At 37.9% G+C, this 18,204-nt stretch overlaps 1 protein-coding gene across 3 annotated transcripts in view; it reads right to left on the minus strand.

Moving 5' to 3' along the window:
- The window catches only part of Arhgap21 (Rho GTPase activating protein 21), a 153,407-nt gene that overhangs the window by 19,828 nt on the left and 115,375 nt on the right, over positions 1–18,204 (minus strand). For all 3 annotated transcript variants that reach the window (XM_045150810.1, XM_045150809.1, XM_045150811.1), the window contains 4 exons: positions 7,150–7,308; positions 6,927–7,029; positions 3,875–3,911; positions 1,432–1,557 (listed from right to left, as the gene is read on the minus strand). In XM_045150810.1, coding sequence (XP_045006745.1) covers positions 1,432–1,557; positions 3,875–3,911; positions 6,927–7,029; positions 7,150–7,308 — 425 coding nt within the window. The remainder of the gene's footprint in view (positions 1–1,431; positions 1,558–3,874; positions 3,912–6,926; positions 7,030–7,149; positions 7,309–18,204) is intronic.

Genomic DNA, 18,204 nt, shown 5'->3' on the forward strand with positions numbered 1-18,204 from the left:
CTTTAATCCCAGCATTTGAGAGGCAGAAGTAGGAGGATTGCCATCAGTTTGAGGTCACCCTGAGACTATATAGTGAATTCCAGGTCAGCCTGGGCTAGAATGAGATCCTACCTCAAAACCCATCCCCCCCAAAAATATTTTACTTGCATGTTTATATGTGCATGTGTACAGGCATTTGCTGGAAATTAACACCAGATGCTTACGCCTTTTTCTGTGTCTAGCTTTGGATGGTACTGGAAAATCAAGCCCAAGCCACAGGTTTTGTAAGCAAACCCTTTAACCACTGAGCCACTCCCTAGCCCCAGAATAATTTTTAAAATAAAAGTAAGAATTACATCTTAGACCATGAATATGACCAACAGTACAGAAGGAATTTCTAAAACATATAGAAATAATGAACTAAGTTCCCAAAGTTGATCAGCCTTATATAGTAAAGGAACAATATCCATATCCAAAACAGATGTGCATGGTGGCATGTGCATTTGGTGTTTGTTTGCAGTGGCTAGAGGCCTTGGCTTGCCCATCCTCTGTTTCATAAATAATAATTTAAAAAAATAAGCTGTCCAGGGCTGGAGATATGGATTAGCAGTTAAGGTGCTTGCCTGCAAAGCCAAAGACCCAGGTTCAGTTCCCCAGGATCTACATAAGACAGATGCACAAGGTGGCGCATGCATCTAGAATTTGTTTGCAGTGGCTAGAGGACATGGGGCACTCATTCTCATTCTCTCACTCAGTAAAATAAAATAAAATAAAATAAAACAAAATAAAATAAGCTATCCATGTTGTTATTGGGAAATTTCTATTGTAAAGTTTCCTTTTCTTTTTGGTTTTACGAGGTAGGGTTTCACTCTAGCTCAGGCTGACCTGGAATTCACTTTGTAGTCTCAGGGTGGCCTTGAACTCACAGCGATCCTCCTACCTCTGCCTCTCCAGTGCTGGGATTAAAGGTGTGCGCCACCATGCCCGGCTAAAATTTTCTTTATTGTATTGGAATCTGTTCAATGAAGCATTGCCATATTCAGTGATACAAGTCAGTATTTAAAAAGTAAAATTATAAAGGAAATTTAAAAGAGCTTCAGTAAGTTAGATAAAAATGTAAAAAATGTTAACATGGAGAATTGCTACTTTACAGTAAAATGCCTTTGCGATGACCTATGCCTAGTAAACTAATATTTACTAAAGAAGGAGTTCCTTCTTAATAATTTTGTTTTTCATACTGCAAAACTATAAGAAAAATTGTTCCACATATAGTTGACATGCAGGATGAAAAGTACAGAAATCATCAATGGTCAGAATTTTCATTCGTCAGAAGACCAGTCAAAGGATGTTTTTCAGTCTGAATTTGGGTTTCCTGCCACGTACATGCACACTGTGCTTTACTTGTCAGTGCCTGCATTTCTGAAACCCATAGGCGCTGAGAAAACCTATTACCTTGCCCTTATCAGTGACAAGTGGTCGGAAGTGGAGCCACCCTTCCTTGGCAGCGTCACTGAAAACTTCGGAGGAAGAATCCTTTCTGGATCCAGGGTCTTCGGACGGCTTTTGACTGTCTGTGATCTACAGAAAAGGCCAAGAAAACAGCAAAATGTTATTCTTTTCCTATACAAATATTTTCACATGGGAATTGCTTTGCCAAAAAAAAAGTCATATTTAACATTTTACATAAAGCCCTATTTTTGGAAAATTCTGTGTTTATCAATCATAGAAATTTTCCTAGCCTTGTTTTTTTAAGGTTAATTGACCACCATTATTTTTCAAACATCATCTAAAAACTGGTGTGATTTTAATGCTTTCATAAGTTCACAATTTCGCAGATAAAGGCAATTTTAAAAGAGAAAGAGAATCCAGGTGTCATGAGGCATGCCTGTAACCCCAGCCTTCAAGAGGCTGAAGGAGGAGAATCTTCATGTGGACAAATGTAGAGTCTATGCCTGGTCTAGAGAACGAGTGAGAGCTCAGCATGGGTTACATAGTGAGTTCAAGGCTACTGTGACTATATAGTAAGGTTCTATCTCACACAAGCAAACAAAAACCCAGCAAGTGAACAACCAGAAAATGATCAGTTTGTGACATGTGACATTTCTACAATGAAAATTGACAAATAAAATAGATGACTCAACTGATGGAGTTAAAGCAAGAAAAAGAAAGAGACCAGCCATGAAAGGGGAAAAGATCTCAGGGAGAATGTATAGCTAACAAATGTATATTCATCACCTTAAGCCTTTCAGTGAGAGTGAAGAGCTAACAAGAAACAGTTTCTGGTCTTGGGGAAGTGTGTGATGAATCTGAAAACCACCCTGACTGCAATGTGGAGAGTGCATTCTAAAGGGACAAGCTTGAAAAGATGTGTGATGTAGGAATCCAGGTGAGGGATGACAGAGGCTAGAACTAAAGTATTAAAGTGAAAACAGAGAGGAATGTAAAGATTCAGAGAATACTTATAAACAGTAGATAGGATTTATTTGGGGGAGATTTATGAAACAGAATAAACAAGGTTAATTTCTATAATTTTTCTTGAGCAAGTGGGTAGACAGAAGTGGAATGAGTGAGATAGAGAGAGCTAAGTTATAAAGGAGGCAGGGCAATCAAGGGCAACAGGCTATGTTAACCATGAGCTGGGTGTGGTGGCACACCCATTTAATCCCAGAACTCGGGAGGTAAGAGGATTGCAGTGAGTTCGAGGCTACCCTGAGAATAGAGTGCATTCCAGGTCAGCCTGAGCAGGAGTAAGACCCTACCTCAAAAAAAAAAAAAAAAGATAAATAAATAAAAAAATCATCCAAATGAAGACATCACATAGGTAAGCAGTTTACATGAACTGTGGTTTAGGGAGAAGTCAAGACTAGCAATACGGACTTTGGGAGGCCTCTGTGTAAGACCCCCGCAGAAGTCAAGGCAGGCAAGGAGGGTCAGGGCAAACTCTAGGCACCTCAGAACTTTAGAGGTTAAGCAATACCATCAGAGCCAGCAAAGGAGACTGAGAAATAGTCACAGAGGTACAAGGAAAAGCAGAGAAGATGGGAATGTGTTGAAAACTGCAGAAAGGTCAAATAAGTTAAAGGCCAAAGTAACATTAAGTTTGGAATTTGAGTGTCACTGGCAATTTGGGCATGAGCATTTGTCATCTTAATGCGTGGGGGCTGAGAAGTGGAATGTAAAACAGTGCTTTCAAGAAGTTTTATTATAAAAAGCAAAAGAAAAAATCATAGGAAATGTGGATTTTAGAAAGGTTTGTGTTGAATGACGAAATATAGGAGAACATGGCTATGTTCTACTGTATATAGTACATGCTATAAAGTCGGTGATTTTGTAGAAAAGGATGAGAAGGCAACTGATGTAATCTACTCACTGTGGTTACTAGTTTTTAAGAGGGCAATGTTTCAAAAGATATTTATTTAATAGAAGTAAGAAAGGATACAGAAAGCAGAAAGTATGGATATAGATGCAGGTGATGGCTATTTTTCATAGGTAGTAAACAAGAAAATTCCTATATTTTTCAATGAAACATGAGGGAACAGCAGCAGAGAAGACAGGGAGGGTAGAGGGAGCATGAAGCAGGAGTCTGGGGGATAGAAAAGCATACAACAGAACATGGAGATGCTGCTGGGGAGTTTTATTTGTTCTGTCTTGAATTGACAGTGTGAGAAATGTAAGCTCATTGTATATAAAGTCTTACATATGTGATGAGAACATTTAGAAATTAAAAACATTTACATACACTCCCAAATGCAGTTGACACAGAATAAGAAGTTACACCATTTAAATGCTAAATATTCAATGGATAAAAGAAATATTTCTCTCTGAAGAACTATATAAATAAGGAACGATACCACAGTTCTCATTTATTTAGTGTTTTCAATGATTAGATACTGACCTTGATTCCCTTTAGGCTAGATACGTGCTTAAAAGATCTGTTGAAAAAGTAGATAAATATTTGTGATAAGCGCAAAAGAACATTGGACAATTTAAGAATGATCTAACAATACAACTAACTTTTCACTATCAGCTGACCCTCCATCACTACCCGAGGTATTCACTGTTCATGTGAGGAACAGCTAATTTTATAAACACCAAAGCTTTCACCTTAATGATGGATGCTTTCTTAGCTGACCTGGAAAATTAAAACTTTCTGTTCTGAGAGTGTGATAGTATCTTTTCCTCAGATCAAAGCAAAAGCTATTCAGGCTACCACTGGGCTTTTACAATTGGCTACCCATAGCTGGAAAGGTGCATTAAGGTGCTGTACCATGCTGGTTGTGACAAGTGAGTAGCTGCCCAGCATGGACGACAGGACACCAAGTGTCCACTTGTCCAGTTGGTGGGAACCCTGAGCCACAATACAGCAGCAAGAGCACTGTCAGGACACGGGCAGATGTTCTGTCCCAGGCTCATTCTCAGCGCTGCCAAGCAGGGGAGCACCACTGGGACTGCTGAATGGCGTTTGGGCTACAGGAGACAGGCCTATGTTAGTTACTCAAAATTATTTTCATCAAGGACATCAAGATATATGGACAAGCTCAATCTCAAACAGTATCAGGAGGTCCTATAGCTAAAATGCAGCACACAAAGGAGGGGGTGAAGCCTGGATTCCCCAGACCTTGTCTGACAATTTATGTCCATTTCTGGGAACAAACACTATTGAGCTCAATATCTGGATTTTCATAGTGTCTGACTTTCAATAAAAATGACAAATACTCAAAAGCAAGAAAAAAAAAGAACCGGTTTAAAAGATATGGAGCAGATAAAACAGCCTAACCCAGAGGTGATCTAGAGTGACACTATAATTTTCAGACAGTTCATGCAAAATATACCAACTATTTTCAAAACTGGTTACGAGCACACATGGACAAAGGAGAGTGGCTAAAGGTGGTGAACTCAAGCGTGTTAGGAAGACAGAACACTGTTAGCTACATACTTCAAACTCTGAGAGATCAGAACCAAGCTCCTGTTTGACACACAGGAAGTGGGGGGCTGGACCTGTGACAGGAGCCACATAGGAAAACATGAAGCCTCCGAAGAGGGGAGAACTAATGAGGAAACACAGCCCAGGCATCTTTGCAGAAAACAGTGTACAGCTCATGAAGGGAGGAGGCCAGTATTGACATCTTTTAGTGAGGGAAACTTAGGACTCAAACAGCTCACACATCCAACCTGAAATCAATAGAAAAATTCCTGCTGGGCTGGAACACTGTGCCCTGGCTGTATCTCACACGAGTCTCCCTTATGTGGCTGGTCCTGGAAGAACTAATTTTATTAGCCCAAAATCTTATACAAAGGTAACAAAACAATACAACAACAACAAAGACAAATTGTTCTTTCAGGTCCAATGTCAGAAAAGATGCCAACACTCCCTAAATCAATCTGTAAGTTAAACACTGTAGCAATGAAAGCACCCACAAAAGCTAAGAAAAAAAACATCTGGGTTGGAGAGATAGCTCAGTGGTTAAGGCACTTGCCTGCAAAGCCAAAGGACCCAGGTTTGATTCCCCATGCACAAGGCACATGTGTCTGGAGTTTGTTTGCAGTGGCTCAAGGCCCTGGTGTGCCCATTTTTTCTCTCTCTCTCCTCTCTCTCTGTCTCAAATAAATAAATAAATAAAAATGAAATATTTTTTTTTTAAATCTGACCTTAAGTTCAAATAACAAAAGTAAAATAAGCAGAAGAATTTTTAAAGAACACAATATTGAATGACAGCCCTATCACATTAGAAAACCACTATAAAACCTGGGCAGCATAGAACAGAATCCGTCATCAATGATAGTCTACTGAACAGAACAGAGCCCCTAAATAAAACTAAATACATGTAATGATCTGGTGTGGCACGAACATGGCAATGTCAGTGGGGAATGACAATATTCAGCAGTACTTTGGGGGTAACAGAGATATTGGCAGATAAAAAGGTACTTAATCTCATGAACTAAAGTTAATCAATTAATTGTAGGAGCACAAAAATTGTAAATATATAAGCCGGGCATGCCAAATTCTGTCTCTCTCTCTCTCTATGACTATAATAAATAAATAAAAATAAAATCTTAAACTATAGAAGTCGGCAGGAAAATGAATAGCTAAAGGTAACTCACATACAAAAACAGTATAAATATCTGCTACGTTATTTAAGTTTAATTAAACTATAATATGATCCCATTAGATTTATAAACAACTAAAAAGTTAATGCACACAGACTTCTGTATAATGTTGAAAGCAATGTGATCTGAAATAATTTTTAAGATGAGGACAATTGACAGTAGATATTAAAATAAAAATTCACCTTTTGAGATATAACAATTCAATTTTCAATTATCTTAATACATGTGCTAAATGAACTAAGTACAAATACAGTCAATGAAGTAATGTCTGTGGTAGCACAGTTCTAAATGTGTACTAATAGGATATCAAATGTTGCAACATACTATGGTACAACTATTCAATGAGAAATTAAACAAGTATGACAAAGAATATGGCAAGAATATATAAACTGAAGGATCCTCTGATCAATGTTTATACCACACTATCCACATGTTTATAAAAATAATAAGAAAAAACCTGTATATAAGCACATATGTATGAGTGTATATATATATATATGATTTGATACACAGAACAGTTTTAGAATTAATACAGAAGAAGACAGCAACATAGTTATGATTGAGTAGTACTAGGTGAATGTAGGTCTAGTGTGGAAAGATTATTTATCTACACTACTATATAAATATATTATACCTTTATTTATATATTTTACCTTGCATTTGTATTACTGATTTGAAACTATTCTCATTTCTAAAACTCCAAGTGGATATAACCACTTTGATTGATTCTTTTATTTGCATTTCTAGCTAGAAAATATGAGATAACCTAAAATTCAGAATTTACATGCCAAACTCATGCTGAACACATACCACAGAAAAATAAATTCACATAGACTTACATTTTTGCATCTTCTCTATAATCATCCAGGCCTTCATCATATGATTTTGATCTTTCTGTTTTTGAGCCGGGCTGGGCATTGAGGCTAGGAGGTCCGACAGATTCTGTAATTACAATCCAACATTCACATTTTTTCAACTATTTTCAAATTTTGTTAGTGGTAAAGAGATCAGTTTGCTATTCTGTTGTTAGACACGATTTGCATGAGCATTCTTTAAATGTACCTTGGTCATGGGAGAGCTGACGTCGGATGAGGGGAGCGGAAGTTGTGAGGCTGGGCGGGACTGCTGCTATCGAGGGGACTTCTGAGGTAGAAGCTGAGATGACAGCAGAAGCAGGGATGTGTGCAATATCATGATCAATGCTAGGGCTGGTTGGTTCATCTGGAAGAAAAAGGAAAATAAATATTGCAAAGTTAAATCATTTGAGAGTTGTTACCAATACAACCAATTGTCAATCAACATTACTTACTAAAAGGTCCAGATAAAGATTTTAACAGCCATCAAGTTACCAATAAATGACATATTTCCTGCTAAAATCCAACTTACATGGCCATTACTCTAGTGATGTAAAATAATGCTGAGAATGGTAGAAGAAATGAACTGTTTCTTATGCCAACTAATACATGATAATCAAAATACCAGAATATACAGATATACAGATACCTAAACCTACCATGGCATGGCAAAAATTACACATCACCACAAAACTACTGTTTGAATATTAACTATATTACAGACCACCCATTCAGGAAGCTAAGCCAGGAATTTTGGCTAAGGCTTACCTTTTGAAGAATCAGTTATTTAAACTTTTCCTCAATACGACCTCCCCACAAGTCTATCTTTAATTTTATACAAAGGCAGCAAAGCTCAGTTGACAGCAGCTAGAGACTGCATTATTACCAAGGCCACTGTAAGACTGTTTAGCATTTCTGTGTAAATCACAAAAATAGGCTTCATTTTTTCCAGACAGATGTCAATCATGGTCCTCTCTTCTTTCACTAGAACAGACACTTGCAGAAATGTTTGTGCTATGAATTTTCACCTTTTCCAATGCCTCTATCTGTCATACAAATTCATGTATTCATAACAGCTAACAATGGCAGTGCTTACTACACATGAACTCCATTTTAAGCGCTTTACACATATTACTTCCTATAATGTTAATGAAATCCCAAGAAGAATCATTTTACAGACAGACAGAGACACTAGAAAGATTGTCGTGTAAAGCAATCACAGCTTTAGTGGTGGAACTGCACGTGGGACACACAAGCGCTGCTCTGCATGTCTGTCCATTAGTGAACAACAGCTCTGCTCCAATTCTTGCTCATGTAAAAACATACATGGTCAAATTCTGGTATTTTAAGATAAGAGAAAATACTTTAATAGGATGCCAGAACTAATATGCAAAAAGTTTAAGGCCTTGGGGCTGGAGAGATGGCTCAGTGGCTAAAGGCACTTGCTTACAAAGCCGGGTAGCCTGGACTCCATTCTCTAGCACCCACATAAAGCCAGAAGCACAAAGTGGTTTTTAGTAGCAAGAGGCCCTGACATATCTAATTCTCTCTCTTTCCCCCTTTCTGTGTGCAAATAAATAAAACACTTAAACAAAATTTTAAGGCCTCATAATTAAAGTGTTTTAAAAAATAAGGTATGGTCAGGGAGATAGCTAGGAGGTTAAAGGTGCTCAGAAGCAAGAGGCCCTGGTGTGACCACACACATAAAAACACACTTACACCCACACAATGTTAAAAATTTAAAAATAAGCTATAATTATATAATTAAAGAGAACATAATATATCTCTAGAATGTTAAGATAACAAATATTGGCAGGAGTGGGGGGAAAGAGGGGCCCTTATTCCCCATTGGTAGGAGTGTAAATTGGGATAGCCACTATGAATATTAGTGTGGAGAGTTCGCAAAAAGTTAAAAATTGAACTACCCTATGAGCCAGGTATACCACTCCTTGGCATATATGGTAAGGACTCTATGCTCTATTCAAAGATATTTGCTCAGCCATGTTTATTGCTGCTGTATTCACAGCTGCTAGGAAACTGAATCAGCACGCACCTATCTAATGACGAACGCATCATGAGCATGTGCTACATACACACAAAGGAGCTTTCCCAGCTGTAGAGAAAAATGAAATAGCTGGGCGTGGTGACACACGCCTTTAATCCCAGCACTTGGGAGGCAGAGGTAGGAGGACTGCCATGAGTTCGAGGCCACCCTGAGACTCCATAGTGAATTCCAGGTCAGCCTGGGCTAGAGTGAGACCCTACCTCGAAAAAAAAAAAAAAAAAAAAAAAAAAAGAAAGAAAAGAAAAATGAAATAATGATATTTGCAGAAAATGAATGGAACTGGAGAACATCATACTGAGTGAACTAACCCAGGCTCAGAAACACAGAAGACACATCATATGTTCTCACCACATGGATTCTAGCTTCAAATTTCTAGATTATTGGGTCTAAGTTGGAATGAAAGTCTATAAAGGCAAGAAGCTACGAAGGGCTATTGTGAGTGGTGTTGGGAGAGAGGGAGAACACATGGGACACGAAAATAGAAGGGTTAATAGGGAACAATTTAGAGAGGGACAGGGACAAGGGAGAGAATGGGGTGGTGGGAGGAAAAAAACAAAACTAAGGAAATATGAATAAACCATATACAAACCTAGTACTTGGCAAGCCAACTTAAAATGTGTATTTTTTAAAAAGTCTTTAAATAAAGTCCCCTACATAGGTGAATAAGGCTGCTTACAGAAGCCATAAGGTATTAATAAAAAGTTCCAGTGTCAGAGATGAGATACTTCCTAATGGGTAACTTCATAGGGAGGCAACAAAGGCTTCTAAAACAATATTGGCTACTGTTATTGCTCTTGGTTACCCACCAACTAGATAGCAAGGCCCTCCCACTAAAGACACCGTACATTTCAGAGGAGATCAGGCACGTTCAGGGTGGTATGACCATAGACACCATACATTTCAGTTGCAGAACTTAACGAAACCAAACTGGAACTGAGAAGTTTAATTTGGCTGGCTAGCTTTCTCCATGCCAGGGAGTACTATATAATACTGGACAGCATACCTTGCATCAAAGAAAAACACATTCAACAGGCTAGAAGAGGGAAAATAATAACCAAGGCTAGATAGAACAGTTGTCCAAATGAAGAGTAAGAAAACACTAAATACCACAATTAAACTAAGAGCTGTTTTCTTAAGTGCGACTGATAAACTCTTAGCCAAATTAACCAAAATAAAGAGTGAAGATCCTAATTAATAAGATTAGAGAATACAAAGAAGCATTACAACAGACACCAATGAAACTGATAGAATCATAAGGATATATTCAAGAACCTGTATTGTACCAAATTGGATAATCTAAAAGAAAAGGGTCAATTTCTATATGCAAATAACCTACCAAAGTTAAACTGAAGTAGGATAAATAATCTAAACCAATCTACAACATACAACTAGACTGAAGCAGTAATTTAAAAAAAAAAAGTCTCCCAGCCTGAAAAAGTTGAGGTCCAGACAGGGGAGGTGCAGAATTCTATCAGACCTTGAAGGGAGAACTGAAGCTAGTGCTTCTCAAAGGACTGCATAATGCAGAAAGGAGTGTGTGCTTCCTGACTCCTATGAAACCAGCATTACACATACAGCAAAACCAGACAAACACAATAAAAACGAAAAGCTACAGCCAGACATGGCAGCGCACGCCTTTAATTCCAGCACCTGAGAGGCAGAGATAGGATTATCATGAGTTCAAGGCCACCCAGAGACTACATAGTGAGTTCCAGGTCAGCCTGAGCTAGAGAGGGACCCTACCTCAAAAAACAAAACAAGACAAAAAAAATGAAAAACTGTACACCAATATCCCTGGAACATACAAGCAAAAATTCTCAAACTGAATTCAAGAATGTATCAAAAACATCATTCACTTCCACAAGGTGGCTTTATCAGAGATTCAGGGATGGATCAATATATGTAAATCAACAAATATAACACATCACATAAATACACTCAAGGACAGAAATCCCACATTATCTCAATAGATGCAGAAAATAAATAAATAAATAAATGCAGAAAACGGATATCTCTTCATAATAAAAACACTGGAGAACATATCTCAACAATGAAAAAGGCAATAAATAACAAACCTATGCACAACCTCATGCTAAATGGAGAAAAACTCAAAGCATTCCCATTAATATCTGGAACAAGAAGAGGGTGTCCACTCTATCCACTGTTATTTAATATACTGATGAAGTTTTAAATATAGCAATAAGACAAGAGAAATAAAGGGATACAAACTGGAAAGGATGAAGTCAAACTAGCCTCACAGATAAAATGATTTTAGATATGAGACTCTAAGGACTCCACCACAAAATGCTTAGAACAGATAACACTTTCAGCAAAGTCACAGGAAACAAAGAGTTCAGTAATCCTTTTATATACCAATGAGAAACATACTGAGAAAGAAATCAGGGATGGGCTAGGCAGATGGCTCAGCAGTTAAGGTGCTTGTCTGCAAAGCCTAATGACACAGATTCAATTCCCCAGAACCCACGTAAAGCCAGGTGCACAAAGAGGCACATGCATCTGGATTTCATGTGCAATGGTTGGAGGCCCTGGATTATCCATTCTCTCTGTTTCCTCTCTCCCTCTCTCTCTCTCTCTCTCTCCATGCAAATAAATAATTTTTTTTAAGAAATCAGGGAAACAGTCCCATTTATAATAGTCACAAAAAAATTAAGTATATTGGCATATCCCTAGCCAAGGAAATGAAAGACCTCTACAATGAAACTTTAAAACACAGAATAAATTGAATACACAAAAGATGAGAAGATTTTCTATGCTCATGGACTGAAAGAATATCATGAAAATGGCCATCCTACCAAAAGCAATATACAGATTCAATGCAATCTCAGTGAAAATTCCAGTGCGATTCTTCACAGAAATAGAAAAACTAAATAAATTTCAAATGGAAGCACAAAAGACCCCAGTTAGTTAAAACAATCCTGAGCAAAAGAATACTGCTGAGGGTATCATTATGCCTGATTTCAAGTTATACCACAGACTCACAGTGGTAAAAACAGTCTGGTATTAGTGCAAAAACAGACAAGTAAATCAATGGAATAGAAGATCCAGTTATAAGTCCATGTAACTAATCAACCTGTTCCCCCACCCCAAGATAGGGTCTTGCTGTTGCCCAAGCTGACCTGAAATTCACTGTAGTTTCAGGGTTGCCTTGAACTCATGGCAATCTGTTTACCTCCGCCTCCCCAGTGCTGGGATTAAAGGCATGCACCACTTTGCCTGGGCTTTTTTTTTTTTTTTTTTTGACAATTATGCCAAAAACACTCATTGGAGAAAAGGTAGCCTTTTCAACAAATGGTGCTGAGAAAATGGCCTATCTACATATACAATACAACTAGACCCTTATTTTTCCAGCTTAAACCATCAGGAAGGAAAAAAAAAAAAAAAAAGACCAAGTATCTCAATGTAAGACCTGGAACTTTGAAATTACTACAAAAAAAAAAAATAACCAAAAAACCAGAAAGAATACCTCAATATATATAGGCATAGGGAAGGATTTTCTGACTGGGCAATAAGGCAAGCAGTCATCAAATGGAGCATCATGAAACCCAAAAGCTACTTTACAGCTAAGGAAACTGTCAACCAAGTCAGAAGGCAACAATGGAAGAAAATCTCAGATATAAAAAAACTCAAAAAACTAAATAATATAAAACCAAACAACCAAAATATGGGCTACAGAGTTGACAGAGTTCTTAAAAGATGAAATACAAAAGGCCAATAAGCATTTTTGAAACATTTTCAGCCATTAGAAAAGTGCAAATTAAAAAAACTTTGAGGGCTGGAGAGATGGCTTAGCGGTTAAGCGCTTGCCTGTGAAGCTTAAGAACCCCGGTTCGAGGCTCAGTTCCCCAGGTCCCACGTTAGCCAGATGCACAAGGGGGCGCACGCGTCTGGAGTTCGTTTGCAGAGGCTGGAAGCCCTGGCGCGCCTATTCTCTCTCTCTCCCTCCATCTGTCTTTCTCTCTGTGTCTGTCGCTCTCAAATAAATAAATAAAAAATTAAAAAAAAAAAAACTTTGATATTCCATCACAACCCAGTCAAAAAAATGAAATGCTGGTGAGGGTATGAGGAAAGAGGAACCCTTATTCACTATGGTGGGAGTGTAAACTGATGCAGCTATTGTGGAAATTAGTTGGAAAGGCAAAAATATATATCCACCTTACAACTCAGCTATACCATTCCTTGGCATATACCCTAAGAACTAAACATCCTACTTCAGAGATTTTTGCTCAGCCATGTTTATTCTTGTTCTATTCACAATAGCTAGGAAACCGAACTAGCCTAGATGCCCATCAACTGACGAATGGTAATGAAGATGTAGCATGTATAGATAGACAATGGAATTTTATTCAGCCACAAATAAAAATGAAATTATGAATTTTTCAGGGAAATGGATGGATCTTGAAAATATATTAAGTGAGGTAATTCGGGCTCTGAAAGATAAATGCCAAGCTTTCTCTCTCATGTAGAACTTAACATTTTCAAATTCTTAGATTTCTGTGAAAATTGAAGTAAGAGACAGTAGAAACCAGGAAACTAGAAAACAGCCTGGAGAGGGGTTGGGAGGGGATATTAGACATGAAAGTATAGGGCTGAGCAGGAATAAGTGGGGTCAGGGGAAGGGAATGGAGGTGATGAGGGGTTTGGAGGAAGGGCTAACCAAAACTAAAAAGTTAAGAAAAAGCCAGATGGAATCTGGTATGAAAAACCTAGTCAAAAAGACTATGGCTGAAAAGATCATAGGCCCTAGGGCGAAAGTTACTATTATTATTTGACTAAGTCAATGGATAGGTTGTGCTCATCAAATTGTTCTCTAAATATTTTTATTATGTAGATACAAGAAAGAGTCAGAATTCATCCAAGTGCTGAGAAAACATGACTGTTGAATGCATAGTGCTAAATGAGACATCTCTATCATACCCTCCAAGGCTCCGGGAAAATTGTGGAAGAGGGGACGGGAAGTTTAGAAGAGCCAGGTGGTGGGAGGAACACTTTAGGACATTATTCTTCAGTCATGAAGTGATCATTGCATTATGACCTCATAGCCATTGTCATAACCTCCATAAGACCTGCAAATAAATATTGAGGACATCAACACTTCAACTTGGATGATGGGCTAGAAAAAAAAGAGCTGGGCATGGTGTTGCACACCTTTAAACCCAGCATTTGGGAATCAGAGGCAGGAGGATTTCTGTGAGTTCCAGGTTAGCCTAGGCTAGTGCAAGACCCTACCTTGAAAGAAAACAAAAGAGATATCAAATAGAAGGACTAGTTGTGGGGGTTATAGAGATGGCTCAACTGTTAAGGTGTTTGCCTAATGACCTGGGTTCAATTCCCCATTACCCACATACAGCCAGATGCACACTAGTGCATGCATTGAGTTCGTTTGCAGCAGCTGAAGGCACTAGCAAGCTCATTCTGACTGTCTATCTCTTTCTGCTTGCAAATAAATAAATATTTAGGAAAAAAAGACTAGTTATAAAGAAGAAAGGGTTTAATGGAAGTGGGACAAAAGTAGGTAATGAGAGGAGATTATCATCAAATTACAGTATGTGTAAATAGTAAGAAAAAATTTAAATACATAATACATAAATTTTAAATGCATAACCATCATTTTAAGTTATATTTGAGCTAGGTGTGGTGGCACATGCCTTTAATCCCAGCACTGGAGAGGCAGAGATGGGAGGATTTCCATGAGTTCAAGGCTAGCTGAGACTACCTCCAGGTCAGTGGCTAGAGCAAGACCCTACCCCCCCCAAAAAAAACCAAATTATATTTGATAATTTTATATAATTCTATAGATTTATAGCATCAACTATGGAAGAATAATGTGCCTTGATATTCTGCTTTAATCCTAATACCCTCCTGAATTACACCAGATTGATTTAAGGTGTATTAGCATTAAGCTACTGGCTCCTTTTTATTCAATTAAGTGCTATATTGTAAAAGGAGAGCTAAATGGGTATAAATTAGAAGGAATTGGGACTACTATGGAATTATATATGCTGTTGCAAAGTAGCAGCAGCTTGTATAGATGTATCTTTTTTTTTAAACTAAAATAAGAACAGAATAGACAAGACATTCACTGAAAATGGCCTGACATGCCAGTCTATTTTGAAATCTAAGACTTTTGCAAGTCCTTAAAGGAACAAGAGACTCAATGTCACTAACATATTCATCTTAAAAGGAAGGTAAAATACAACAATTTTTTCCTTTTATTGCACTCTTGAGATATATATTCAGTTTAAGTCAGAGGAGGTAAACAGGAGACATATAAAGCTAAGCCCACTTTAAATTCGTATTTTTTTGCTTGCTCCAGGATGGGTGATGCATGCATGCACTTGACCTGCAGCGGGGCGCTTGCCTGAGGTGGCTGAGGAGGAAAGTTGCTCTTCTGCCCGTTCTCATTTTCAGCTGCTGTCTCTTATTGCTGCCACAGCTTGCTGTGTTTTCTTTCTTTCTTTCTTGGTTTTTCTTTTGTTTGTTTTTGAGAGAGCCTGGAAGATTCCTTGGTCTCTGCTCCCCTTTGCGAAGCTGGGGTTCCAGGTGCACATGGCCATGCGCAGCTACTTGCATGGGATGTGGAGGTTCCTTTAGGCCCTCATGCTTGGGTAAGAAGCACACACACTCACTGAGCCATCTCCCTAGCCACCCCCAGTTTCCCCTTTTGAGACTAGGGTGTTTCTTTTTGTTTCTGTTTGTTTATTTATTTTTGTTTGTTCAAGGTAGGGTCTCACTCTAGCTCAGGCTGACCTGGAAGTCACTATGTCGGCTCAAGGTAGCCTTGAACTCATGGCGATCCTCCTACCTCTGCCTCCCAAGTGCTGGGATTTAAGGTGTGTGCCACCACGCCCGGCTAAGATTAGGGTTTTGCTATGTTACTCAGGCTGGCCTTAACTGCCTGGCCTGAGTGACCTTCCTACCTGAGAGTAGCTGATACTATAGGCTACTTCATCTCAAATTACTTTATAAAGGTGATCATCTCGAAGAGGCTGAAACTTACTTTCAGAATTTATGTAGATTTAAAGTGCACCTGTGTCTGCAATGGACTCACAAAGCTTTGTTAATAATTGATATTACTAATTAAACAACTATCTAAAATTTTTTCTACATTGTTATAATAGAAGATAATCATTACATGTTAAAGGTATAATGGAATATAAGAGAAATTTTCTTCCTGTAAGACATAGTATTAGGTCTGTATTATATAGATAATGAAATAAATTACCTCTGTTCACTGATATTTTAAGGAATTAAACCAGGGTACTCATTATTCTTGGGTATCAGTATTTATAATGCTTTCAAATAACAAAAATCATTAAGATATCAGTAAATAAACCTTAGTGTTTTGTTCATATAATTTGAAAAATGAATAAAGTAGAACATATGTTTTTATGTTGCACTAACCCAATGAGGTAATCTAAATAAAAATATGCATTGTCAAATAGTTCTGAAGAAATACCTCAAAAACTCATACAGACAGTAACAAAGTCATGACTCATCACAGCAGCAATGGGGATAAGACTTGTTGGACCATTTAGGATTTACTCATTTAGGATTTCTTAATTTATTTGGCTACTGAACTCTTTCTTAATAACATGGGAGGTCTAATGGAATCAATGTTCTTGGAAAATTCTTTGGGAAACACTTCAAATGTCCTCTTTACTCCATTTCAACCTTGGTGTCTATCCTACTATCTAAAACATGTATTTTTTGTTAACTAGATTGGCAAGAAAAGCATACAGGTTGGAAAAAATTTTAAAGCCAAAATAAGTCCAGTGGTTTTGTGTGGACAACACTCCCACCTAATAAAACACAACAAGGTTTTTGCCCTTTAATGTTCCAGTAAGGGATTTTTAATCAAAACCCTGAAAACTTTACCAGAAACAAAGACAAATATTAAGCAAAATAAATCATATTTTTGATGCTATGCTCTAAAAATTAAATAAACACTAAAATTAACATACTACAATTAGGGCTGGAGGGATGGCTTAGTGGTTAAGGCACTTGCCTGCAAAGCCAAAGGATCCCAGCTTGATTCCCCAGGACCCATGTAAGCCAAATGCACAAGGGGGCCCATGCACGTGGAATTCATTTGTAGTGGCTGGAGGCCCTGGTGTACCCATTCTCTCTCTCCCTCCCTCTCTCTGTCAAATAAATAAATAAACATGAAATATTTTAAAAAATACTAAAATTAGGGCTGGCTTAGAAGTTAAGAGTACTTGCTGTGCAAGCATGAGAGCCTGAGGAGGCCTGAGAGACAGCTTGAGCTCAATCCCTAAAATCCATATTCACAACTGGATGGACATGGCTACACACATCTGCACCCCAAATCTCTACGGAAGCAGTCTTTCTACCTCAGCCTCCCCAGTGCTGGGATTAAAGGTGTGTGTCACACACCCAGCAACCTTACACACCTTTAAGATGCTTACCTCAGGGGCAACCACACATGCAGAAACGCAGTGAAATGAGCTCCATCATTATCTCAGCTTTGTGCCTCATGGCAGTAGATTACTGCAGCACAGCAATCATTGCTATATACTAAAATTTAGACAACATATATGAAATATATACATGAAATATATACAACTATGCTATGCCACTTAAAAATAAATGAGGTATTTACTGGGAATTATGGAAAAGCCTTTAAAAATATGCAAAAGTCCAAAAACAGCAGGGCATGTTGGTGCACGCCTTTAATCCCAGCACTTGAGAGGCAGAGGTAGGAGGATCACTGCCAGCTCAAGGTCACCATGAGACTACGGAGTGAATTTCAGGTCAGCCTGAGCTAGAATGAGACTGTACCTCAAGAAGCCAAAAATGAAAAGAAAAAAAAAGTCCAAAACCATCAAAAGTAGTGAGCATTTTTATTCTTAATGAATAAGTAGCATGGTTTCGCATACAGAATTACAGCATGATTATTTTATATTTTTGTCAACATCCTCTTCAATAGAATCTTCATTTTATTTGTCTTTATATTGCTAGGAAGAAATGTTAGGAGATAATATAACCAGTACTTTTTTTTTTTAAACTACTCAAGTATCATCTGTAACATCTATATTATATAGAAAGAAATTGTAATGCTACTGTTCTAGTAAGAGTTCACAGGCCTATGATATACAGCTGCAGACTGTAGGACTTAAGTTTATTTAAAAAAGAATTATTAGGGCTGGAGAGATGGCT

The sequence above is a fragment of the Jaculus jaculus genome, chromosome 5 (assembly GCF_020740685.1).
Source record: "Jaculus jaculus isolate mJacJac1 chromosome 5, mJacJac1.mat.Y.cur, whole genome shotgun sequence".
In the NCBI taxonomy this organism is placed as follows: Eukaryota; Metazoa; Chordata; class Mammalia; order Rodentia; family Dipodidae; genus Jaculus; species Jaculus jaculus.